Source organism: Eschrichtius robustus, chromosome 16 (assembly GCF_028021215.1).
Source record: "Eschrichtius robustus isolate mEscRob2 chromosome 16, mEscRob2.pri, whole genome shotgun sequence".
NCBI classification, from domain to species: Eukaryota; Metazoa; Chordata; class Mammalia; order Artiodactyla; family Eschrichtiidae; genus Eschrichtius; species Eschrichtius robustus.
The window spans coordinates 37,625,072-37,637,277 of record NC_090839.1 but is presented as its reverse complement, the minus strand read 5'-3'; the positions used below and the strand labels follow the sequence as shown (position 1 = coordinate 37,637,277).

Below are 12,206 nucleotides of genomic sequence, written 5' to 3'. Positions count from 1 at the left end.
TGTTTTGTCACTCAAAAGATGGGGACAAGTATAACCTATAAACAGGGTTCCAAAATTCCGTTTAATTTACTGATACAAAATGAAAGAAAACCTTTTGGCTGGACAATGCACACTTTTTTTAGTGCCACCCTCTCTCGGAGTTAGACACCCATGTCTCTTTTAAGTAGTTTTTAAAATAGCCAGAAATGAGCCTCTCTATCTTACTCTTTGGCTGAGAGATACAGGGAAGAGAGATTTAAAAACAAATCTCAAGGAAATAATCAGTGGCTCTGTTGGCCAACTCAAGCATCAGACTTTATTGGATTTGATGAACCCCAAATTTGTTCTCCCAGTCTCCTTACTGTATAGTTACTATTTAGAGCTCACTCTACCTCCCCCTCCCCCCAGCATACAAATAAACAGATTTTTGTCTAAGGATATCAATCATTGTTTTCCGTTTCTTATTGACTTCTTTTTTTTCTCCCTTCTTGTCTTAGCTTAAAATCTCTTCCTCTTAGACCAGGTTTTGTCTTCCATTCTGTGCTACCATCACACCACACTTATCTCATATTTCAGTACTTATTTAACTGTTTTGTGCTCCCAACTGTACAGTTCTCTGTATTACTTGCTAACCTGCAGATCAACACAAGCTAGGACTTGTGTGTTGCTTGTTAACTGCTAAATTTGTAACATATAGCAGGTCCACAATAAATATTTACTAAATGAATGAGTGTAATTTATGACAAAAGTGGAAGTTGACAGCAAGTATGCTTCCCACAGAACATCAGATTCAACTAAAGCCATTTGCATAATATTCCATAAACATAATTTCATAGAGCAATATGCTTTTCTAAAACTCTAACCATGTTTACTTACCAGCTATGAATTAGAACTTCCTATTAGAGAGGACACATTGATGAAATAAGCTGAATAAATACAGTATTATATTACCAGTTGGATGTTAGCACATAGAAAATGGACAACATTTCAATACAGCTTAATTTTTGTCTTGCCCAACTTGACTGATGAGGATACCCTTTAGGGTCAGTGGGTGAAAATGGGAGAAAATATATTTTGGAGAAAAAAGTTAAAATGAGCACCACTGAAAACTCAAGTGAAAGAGTATGGGGGAGATAATTAGGGAAAAGCTACAGGCAATTACCAATTCTGAATATTTTAAATAAGGCTGAAATTCACAAAGGTCATTCACCTATTTTCTTTTCCTGGACCTCATGATTTGGTGAAGTGGATAGAATAGATTCATTGCCCTGTTTAAGCAGGAGGAAACTTAAAGTCCGATACTCTTAAGATTGTACCCAAAGTTCAAATACTCTTCTGTGAACCCTTCCTTACCAAATCAGGTAGAGATGACACATTCTTTTTTTGTGTCCAAAATCCACCTTTATATACCTTCCTTAGAGCATCCATCACACAATTTTTCCTTTATTTTTTATATTTCTGATGATCTACTAGACTGTGTTTTTGAGCAAAGTGACTATCTCTTATTTAATTCCTTTGTGTCCCAAGAATGATGTCCGGCATATAATATGCACCTAATCAATATCTGTTGGGTGAACCCGGGTATGGGACCAGACCTTAGGTCTTCGGTCTCCTAGTCCAGGACTTGGTTCACCACATCATGGCTCGAATACAAAACAGATTGTCAGTGATTATTTGTTGCCATTGTTATCAAAACTTTTTGAGGGAGAATTAAGAGACCAATACAGTCAGAATCAGGCCCATTTATTCCAGAAACTACAAAGAATTTCCATACTTTAAAAACATAGTTGCTTCAATTCCATGCTTGTATACAAAGAATCTCAAAAGAGAAAAGATTAAACAAAAAACTTGATGATAGTACTGGTGGCATTTACATTTCCAGATTCCAAAGACCAAGTTATGACATATCCACATGCCAAATTAAAAATAAAAAAAGAGAAAAAACTCACATATATGTGCATATAAAAAAATACTCAGGATAATAGGAATTGATATTTATTGAGCACTTACTGTATGTCAAGTATATAGTTCTATGAGCTTTATTTGAATGTTTTCAGTTAATCCCATGTCAACTCTATGAGGCTGTCATGGTCAGGGACCCCTTTTACAGATACATACACTGAAGAGATGGGAGGTTACAAAACTTGTCTAAGGCATCAAATTGACGGGGGGTGGGGGGCGGTTGCTACGTTCTGAAGTAAGGTCGCTTGATTCCTCAACTCACACTGTAATCCAGAAAACTAAATTGCATATCAGTTTTTGGATACTGTTTGTAGTTTCTTCTTTATACATTTGTAGATTTAAAAAACAATTCTATAATAAGCAGGTATTTAACATTCAGAGACATTATTCAAAAACATATTAATTTAATTCAGTGGACTTTAATGAATAAGGAGTCCACATACAGATTTTATCTTGACAAATCAATGAATTATTTTCTGGTAAATTCAGGATTTCAACCTATTCTCAGTATTTTTGTTCTAAAGTTATAAATCAAAAGTTGAGACAGCCAGAGAGTACACGAAATAATTACAAGTAAACTACTGATAATGAACTGAATACATAATGTGGTTTTAAAATGGAATTGTGATATTAGTGATTTTAAGAATCACAGCTGAATGAATAACTATATTTCTGATTTACATTCTGGGTATAAGGCATAGGAGAAAAGCAGCCTATTACAGTTATCCTGGGAGAAGTTCTTTTGTAAATTTTGTTCATAGCATTCTTTAGTAAAATTTATGGAATTCTTTAAATCCAAAATAATCGCTGTTTTCTTTGGTATTACATGTATGTTGATAACTATAGTAAACTTTACTTTATTAAAAAAATATGGATTTATTCTTATCTTCTTCATTAAAAGGTCAGTGCTATGCCAAGACTATAATATGATTCCAAATGTCAGTGAGCTTTTTTTTCAAGTTAATAAAGCCTTAAATCAAAGGGAATTTGGTGCATACACACTATTTTCTGTTCTCAGAAAGTTTGTGAGTAAAGTAGTAGTTTTCTGAATATGGAAAAGTCTTCAAAGCTCTCACTGGAAAATACGTTTGGATTATTAAAGAAGACAGTAATTGCTTTGTCTCTCTTTTTAGATATAGTACTACTTTTTAACAATTAAGGTAATTTTAGCAAGCATTTGAAATCTCTAAAGGAGTACCCTTTAAGGAATGTGTTATTTCAATGGATCATGTTGGTCAGGATACAAGTTCAAGTGCATTAATTATCCCTAACAATGTGCACAAAGATAATGTTTAAAAAATCTCAACAGGATATCCACAGTATTTCTGGTAATGTATCTATTTACAGAACACAATTAAATCTAGTTTGAACAACCACTGGCTATATAAGGCTCCCAGATATGTACTATTGTCTACCATTTACGTAACGTTTTCTTCTGTGGAGTGTTTAAAACACCTCTTGTCAGTATATCTTTGCTAATTAGTGGATATTTTCTAGGGCCACTGTTCTGTAGATATGAAATTACAACAAGGATTTAAAATATAGTCAGTTCAATGAAACATTTATTTCCTAGCTCTGAAACTGACTTTGGTTTTTAGATCTTTTTACAGCATTGTAATTCTACGAGTCCTCCAACTAAAGTATACTTTACTGTGAATAATGAGCTTTCAAAACTTTATGATGGAGGTTGATTATAGTTTTTAAAAAATCTCCAATTTGTTTTCAAAAAATTGTCATAACATTTAATTTACTAAAGATAATTATTTTTTTTCAATTTAAACATAACTCCTGTTATTTGAATCTCATTTTCCTTTAAAAATGTCTCCAGTTGACATTGGTTTGAAAGTGTGAACCTATAATAGACATAGTGGATTGTAAAAACTCAATTTGTATTTATCGACTGAATTGTCAGAATCCAATTGTTTAGAAAATTGCAATTTACAGAGAATCGATTGATGGATTTGATTTTCTATTCAGCTTCATTTTTTTATTCCTTCTTTCCCTTAGCTAGTTTTATAGTAATAAGTTAACATTTTTGATCTTTTTTATTTTTCACAAGATGTTATCCAGTAAAGGTCAATTCAGGAGCAACTGCAGAGGAAAAAAATTCTTTGCATGTCTTTCTAAATTTGTGTCTCACTTTCTTTTCATGCTTAAATGCAGTGGTCTTTTTTCAGTTACTCAAACCAGTAAATTTTTTCCAGCCTCAGGGTTTTGCACATATTGTTTTCTTTTTCTGGAATGAACTTCCCTTATTTTCAGTGGCAGTGCTCCATTCCTTTTGTTCATGGCATTCCCCCCCAATTTACACATGTCACTCAAAGTGTTTGACGAGCACCTCCAGAGATTATATGGTCCTTGAATCCTGGGACTGGGACATCATTTTGCTCACTACCATATTCTCAGTGATGGAGGGCACATAGTAAGAGCTCAAGAGATATCTGTTGAGTCTGAATGGATAAAGAAGATGTGGTACATATATACATAATGGAATACTACTCAGCCATAAAAAAGAACAAAACAATGCCATTTGCAGCAACATGGATGGACTTAAGATTATCATACTAAGTGAAGTAAGTCAGAAATAGAAAAACAAGTACCATATGATATCACTTATATGTGGAATCTAAAATATGACACAAATGAACTTATGAAACAGAAACAGATTCAGAGACACAGAAAACAAACTTATGGTTACCAAAGGGGAAAGGTGGTGGGGGAGGGATGGACTGGGAGTTTGGAATTAGCAGATGCAAACTACAATATTATATATAGGATAAATAAGCAACAAGGTCCTACTGTATAGCACAGGGAACTATATTCAATATCCTGTGATAAACCATAATGGAAAAAAATATGAAAAAGAGTGTATATATATATACACATGTATATACATATATATATAACTGAACCACTTTGCTATACAACAGAAATTAAGACATTGTGAATCAACTGTACTTCAATTAAAAAAAGAAAAAAAATAGGCCAAATAAAAAAAAAATATTTGTTGAGTCAAGGACAAGACCTTAACAGTTATATCTTTCCTGCTCTAAAGCATCAAATGAAAGAGCAATAATAAACAAGTTTGATCATTTTCTTTTGCTTTATTAAAGTGAAGGTTAAATGTTTGGGGGCCTTTCCACAGCTCTGCCCAGTGTTTGCAACATCAGCAGCTTTTTCCACAGATAGCAAGAAACTGATAGCGGAGAGTGACTTTTTTTTTTCTTTTCTGTTACCGACAAAAGTCGTTAATAAACTTCACTTTTCTGAAAAATATTCACAAGAATTGGCTAATGCAACTGATGCAACAGCTCTCAATACTTTTCATAACTTAACCATACATTTAAGAATGGCTTCTCAACTTCATTCAGTGCAACTTCAACGTTGCCAGCATGTTTCAAGAGACTCAACGGTTCTTCTTTGGGTATAAGTGTTATTCTTGCTTACTTGTTGCTTAGATACTGGGATAAAAATAATTCATAATAGAAAGGAGTGTTCTGCATATAGCACAAGAAAATGGTTTTATGAAACAGACCCAGCTATCCCAGAAACAATGGTAATTAGAGCCAGGTATGTAGAAATGCATTGAAATGAAGGCGAATTACTTTATTTTAAGTGGTCAATGTATATTGTGCCTCGAATGTATTGGGAGAAAAAAAAAAAAAGCATCTTACAAGCTTATCCTCTCATCTACTTGACTACCATAGAAGCAAAGTAGGCAATTTTCAAACTGTTTTGATCCTGTATTCCTCTTGCAAAAGCCTTTTGAGAACCACCCTGCAATGTACATAAATATATTTATTTATAAAATGTACTACCATTCTAATTGCTTATTAACTTATAAATATTAGACCTAGACATTAAAAAAGGGGGAAAAGACGAAATTAATATTTTAAAATACTACTAATCATAATCTATAATCATTAGCTAGTATCTCAAGGGACATCAAGAAAGGATTTATAATTACTAAGAAGCTTAAATTCTTAGTAATGTTAATATATTTTGACCAGTACTTTTTTTGTATTAATTGGTTTTTTTTTTTTTTTTTTTCAATTTGCAAAGGGTCTTTCTAATTGAAAATGTTGGAGTTATGGGAGTGAAAGAAACTAATACAGTGACCCCGTATATTGTACATATTAACAAATAAGTCCTATGGACTTCTTAGTTTTAAAAATGTTTGGATAATATTGGAGCAAGATATGTTTTAGTATGATTATTCAGGGCTATTTAGCAGTGCTAGTTTTAGGAAGGCAACATGCTCACCCGTGAAGATGGAAGACTACAAGCCTCTAAAGCAGTTTCAACTCGCTTCCGGTCTGCTGAGAACAAGCGGTATACGCTGTGAAGTGAAAGCACACCACGTGAGAGATGCTTAAAAGGCATTTGGATCACACTTGTAGATGACGCCAGCTGAAACATTCCATTCAGTCAAACCTCCTTATAATTCATCTTTAGAGAATTAAAAGATACTTATTGTTCAAGCATCAGCATATGTGTTCTGGAAGATCTATGTGTGTGCTTTTTAAAATTAAAGTGCCTAAAATAAAATCGATATTTTGAGACAATGGCGATGACCCAGTTAAAAAACATTGCACTAAATAGCCTCTGGTATTGTATTAAGCACTAAAATCAACATCCTTGACAACTCTGTCTCCTTGCTGCTACTCACTGCTCTAAAGGTGTACGTTGCTAATATTATTAATAATAAACAATTAATTAATAGTGTTAATTATTATTAATAATGTAACATTTTTATGAGCAGAAGCCCACTGGTAGCTAGTAAGTCAAAGGTTAAAGGCTTTTGACTGAACATGGTCTAGAGATGTGCTTTTGTTGGCCAGTAATTTGGTTTTAAAAAATATAACTTAAGTACTGAACAATTTAATATAACAATTTGGATTTATGGGTTCTATTGAAACATTAGAAAATCTAGCGTCCAGAGCCCACCAGTCCCACAGGGAATATGATGGAGTTGAGTTGTCCTTATCTCCTTGAGACAGGGTTTCACTCTTCAGTTTTCCTTCCTGTTCCTGGCCTGCTTCATCATGCATGTTCCCTGCCTGGCTTCTGTTGACATTTGAGTTTGCAACCCCTGCTTCAAGGCTAGTGTCATCTTGGAAAAAAGAGGCATTGTGGTTGCCCAATTTCCATTCCTAGAATAGATCTGAGTCTCAGATGGTCTTCTGGGTTTAACAGCAAGGGTCCCCCATCCCCTCCACCCCCTTCCTGCTTTGGTGTTTCTTGAGAATGATGCCACAGGAAGGGGGGAGGCCCAGGAAATCTCTATGAGAAAACCAGCTGCACTGATGTGCATATGGAGTGTGTGGGAGAACAGGGTTACCACACATTTCCATGCTCCTACTTGGACCAAAACAGAGCCATGGCACGGATTCACATCTTTGAGGAAAAAAAAAAAAAAAGAATAATGGGAAATGCTCATGAAGCTTACTTTTTGAGAGGAATGCGTCCTTCTGGAGTGACTTGCAGCTTAAGTTTAGTATAGCTGTTGGAGAAGCAGAAAACAAGTGTTTAGTTTTTTTAAAAGCATTTTATTGAAGAATAAAATGCATAGAAAAGGGCTCCTGCATATGTACAGTTTGCTGAATTTTCACCAATCGTCCAAGTTTCTGCAATCAGCACCCAGGTCAAGAAAAAGAATATTATCACCTTAGTAGCATCCCAGAAGCCCCTGTCATGCCCCCTTCCAGAGTCTATCCCCAAAGTGGGAACCATTATCCTGACTTTAAACAACTCAGATTCTTTTTGCACTTTACATAATGGAATCACATTCTTTTGTGTCTGGCTTCTTTCACTCAGTATTATGTTTTTGAGATCCATCCATATTTTTGCTTTTCACTGTAGATCTTTCACTCTCGTTGCTGTATGGTATTCTATTGTGTGAATATACAACCGCATTTTTCTCTTCCACTGCTTCTGAACATGTGGATAGAGAGAAGGGGCAGGAGAGCTTACAAACTCTGCTGATGGGTGTGTAAACTAGGACCATCAGCCGCTCATGCTATGACACAACAATCCCATACCTAGGTGTAGATGCAACAGAAATGCTTACAGTGTGTTCACCAAAAGGCATGTTCTAGAATGTCCATAGCAGCTATTCATAGGGAGATGCCTATTTGAAATGGACATTTGCAGTAGATATTATTAGCCAACTAGATGTTTTACGAGCTATAACATGCTATGTTTCATGCAAACGGACATTTGCAATAGATATTATTGGCCAACTAGATGTTTTACGAGCTATAACATGCTATGTTAAGATAAAACATCTTATCTATCTCTGTGTCACCTTCCACCAACATTGTGTGGCAAAACAGATGTTCCAGAAATGTCTGTTAGATGAAGAATGGTAAGATCAAAGACAATTTTTTAAAAATGAGGAATAAAGGAAGAGGGGAAGGGGGAGCCACATAGGAAGGGTCTTGAAGGTGACAAAGTAAGGAGATGAGATGATGACACGAAAGAGCATTTAAGTGAAGACCTGTGAGTACTGACTAACAGTAAAAGGATTTCATAGAAGAGTATGAAAGAAATGTGGTCTGGAGTCTTTGGTCTGGAATGATGGGTATGTCTTACAGAAGAAGAGAGAAGAAAGTTATTAAATAAAATAGAGGGCCACCTAGTAATGTTTCCGCTTGTGGTTTTCATTTCAAGGCTTCCCAAAATCCTGGATACCCACTGTTTCCAAACAGAACACAACCAGCTTTCCTAGCTGCTCATCTGGCAGAAATCATTATTTTCCTTGGTCAAATAAATTTCAGAAAGACTGTAATTTGAGAGCGACTGGGTAATCCTGATTTGCTTTCTTTCCTTTTCCTTTTCATTCTGCTCTTTCCTCTACATCCTCTTTCTCTTTTCTTACTAACAGTTGCTGTGATTGTCTATAAGGACAGGAATCAGGACATCAGCCTATTGATTTAAGTAGCACCTATCAGAGATCTTAGACTCTAGAGAATTGAGTCCCATATGTTGTTCATTATCTTCCTCAAATTAATAATTGATACAACACAGACAGATGTAGGGCTGAAGACTCCCTGAGATGAAAAATTTTTGGTTCTGAGCACAGCTGCCAGGATTTAGAAGTATCTGCTTACTGTGTGTCAAAGGCATTGACATTCAGGCGAGCTCAGCGTAACCCGGATGTGTGGCTCAGAGGAAAGAACGATCTTTCTTGGAAGTCTTCCAGTTTGAAACGGTGGATGTATCAGTTCTCTAACAAGTCCCAGAGGGAAATTTATGTTTATCAATGTGAGAAGCCAGTGCAGCATAAACAAAAGACTCACAAAGGAGAAAGGAAACTGACTCGAAGCAGCACCCTTAGCAATAAAATTAGAGCTACTTACGCTTTTTGCAGAAATGCATCCCTGGACATGTTTTGGGCCAGCAGGTTTGTTGCCAGACTGAAAACTTCATTTGTCCATTCCTGAAAAATGTAAATCACACTTGCATTAGCTTAACTACTGTACAGTCATTAGACACATGTTTTTAGCTAAGCTACTAGGAAGACAAATTAGTTCAATTTGTATGCCTAAGGGTTTTATTTTTTCCCCGTTTTTATCCTGTAAAAATAACATAATTAAACTCAAATCCCTGAGCGATTACTCCTTTCCTAAGGAAATATTCTTTACCCATAAACAAAATGTTATCTGCTTTTTAAAATCCCTACAGATAGAGACCTGGTATGTTGCCTTTAATAATCAAGTATATTTTATTCCTTTCCTTGCATTATAAACAGATAAAGAGTTTAAAATATAGTCAATTATCTTTTCAACATACCTGCAAATAAGATCTTCCTATTTTACTACTCAAGTCAAAGCAGCTATACCAGGAACTCCTTAAATGTTAATTACAGTTCTAGAAATTCTCTAAACTAGTTGCAGTCACAATGTCATACAATATCCAGTACTGTCTCTCCCCTGCCCCCCACCCCAGAGCTGAGTTCATTCCTTACTGCTGACCTAATCTCAATCCCTACCTCACACCATTCACCACTGATCTCTCTTGGCTTCAAGAAAATGGGAAAGAACAAATCTACAAAAAACAGTTGAAGTTCCATTGTGGGTGATGATTTTGAACACACAATTAACATTCCGGGCTGAAAAAAAATAAGAGAAGATGACATAAGAGCTAAGTAATGTAATCATCTGATGTTGTAGTTGACTTGGCTCCCTCCTCAATGAAATCATGTTTTTTTAGTTCAACAGCTTTTCCACCTAGGTTTGTTATTTCTACTATAGCTTTGTTGGTCTTTTGTGTTTTGCCTCCTGATTTAAGGCCCTGATAATATGCCGTCGTGTAATACCGTAACATTTGAGGTAGAACTTGGGGTAGAGAGTGATGGGAGAGGGAAGAGGGCACTCTAAGCAGTGTTTTTTGTTTGTTTAGGTGTTTGTTTTACCTTAAAATATTGAGTTTATTTGAAAAATCAGCACAGTAAAAACTCACACAAATTAAAGACCTTTACTTTCCCTTGAAGTCTTTTAAATTCTGAGGTTATATAAAATTAAGCAGGAAAACATTCACATTAAATGCAAATCAATTTTGCACAAATAAGTGTGATCAAGCAGCTTACATTATCACCTGAAATACTTGGACTTTAGAGAAAAATCCCAGATGACAACACTCTATGTGCTATAAGAAGATTTACATTATTCTGTGGGGTATGTTTTAGCGGCAGGACTTAGTGGCAGGACTTAGTGGGAATGGGGAGTAGCCTAAAAGGAATTGGAAGAAAGAGGGGAAGTTGCAACAAAAAACAGTAGAGCTGGGGTGAGAGTATGGAGAGCATTTAATGTCTGTTCAGTTTTCTGGAGAGAATTTGGCAAAAAAATATAATATCACTGAAGGCCTTTCTTTTAGGGTGAAGGTAAGGAGAGCCAAGGCTAGACGGTAGGTTAAGGAGGTTATCTGGCAGCCAAATGCAGGGTGGATTTGAGGCTGAGAAACCAGACGGGGGAACTCAATTAGGAAGCTGTCACAGTCCAGGTGAGATGTAGTGAGGCTTTGGATGCTATGGACTGTTGGTGGAGGGCTTGGGGAAGACAGCACAGAAGAGCTGTCAGTGAAACAAACTTGATGGACACACAGAAAAGCTTTGGAATAACTTTATAACAGATTTAAAATAAAATGTCCTCAAATTAGATTATTTTAAACTAAGAGTAATAACTACTGGCACTGATTTTCAAAATATGTTTCTGGTATAATATTTTCCAGGCTAGAGGTCGAACTTTAGACTTTTCCTGCTCCATGGCAACCTTATGCTTTGGTAAAAGTATTTATAATTGGGGGCAATGTACCATTTTGTATGTTTACTGGGGCCCAATTCCACAACAGAAATAGGTACAGAGAAGGTATTATGAAGAGCTGGGGAGATTTAATTGGGTCTGACCTTTTAGGTTGAAAGATAAGACCTCTATTACATCTAGTCCAGCAGAAATATAATGTGAACTACACATATAATTTTAAATTTCCAGTAGCCACTTTAAAAAAAAGTAGAAATAAACAGGTGAAACAAATTTAATAATATATTTTATTTAATCCAATATTTCAACATTGTAATATTATTAGTCATGTAATCAACATAAAAATTATTGAGCTGTTGTATAATTCTTTTTATGTGCTTAGTCTTTGAAATGAGGTGTGCATTTTGCACTGACAGCCCGTCTTAATTTGCACTGGCAGCCTTTCAAGTGCTCAACAGCCACACATAGCTGGGAGCTGTGGCTGCAGCATTGGTCAGTGCAGGTCTTCTAGATCCCTTGTTCTTTCTATGGGTCCTTTATAAAGCCAGCTGAAGGACTGCATCATCACCACCTTCACTGCACAGCCACAGCTGTTTCAGAAAGTAAGGCACAATTTATTTTACTACATTCTCAGAATGTGAGCATCTACATTTCCAAGTGTGAATCCATTGACTTCCTGCAGCCTTTTGAGATACGCAGAAAATCTGACCCAGGCTGAATCAAAATTCAGGGTCTAAAGCAGTAACCAAAGCAACTTGAGAAATAACTCAATCCTTGGTGGGGTACTGGTCTCAGTCTATATTACACTGAGCTAAAACAGCATGTGTCTTACTTTGAGCTCCCCAGAAGCAGACCCTGAGACAAGGATTTATGAGAAATGGGTTTATTACAAAGTGTTCCCTGGCAATATTATAAGGGAGTGAGCAGGACTGGGAAGCGAAGAAGGCAGAAAGTTGAGATACCAAACAAACTCCGCAGATGGTAATTTTGGCTTAATCTTTCCCT

At 35.8% G+C, this 12,206-nt stretch overlaps 1 protein-coding gene across 5 annotated transcripts in view; it reads right to left on the bottom strand.

The window, feature by feature from the left end:
• Positions 1–12,206, bottom strand: part of PLCB1 (phospholipase C beta 1) — a 694,419-nt gene that overhangs the window by 197,387 nt on the left and 484,826 nt on the right. For all 5 annotated transcript variants that reach the window (XM_068565592.1, XM_068565593.1, XM_068565595.1 and 2 more), the window contains 3 exons: positions 9,303–9,382; positions 7,391–7,444; positions 6,205–6,280 (listed from right to left, as the gene is read on the bottom strand). In XM_068565592.1, coding sequence (XP_068421693.1) covers positions 6,205–6,280; positions 7,391–7,444; positions 9,303–9,382 — 210 coding nt within the window. The remainder of the gene's footprint in view (positions 1–6,204; positions 6,281–7,390; positions 7,445–9,302; positions 9,383–12,206) is intronic.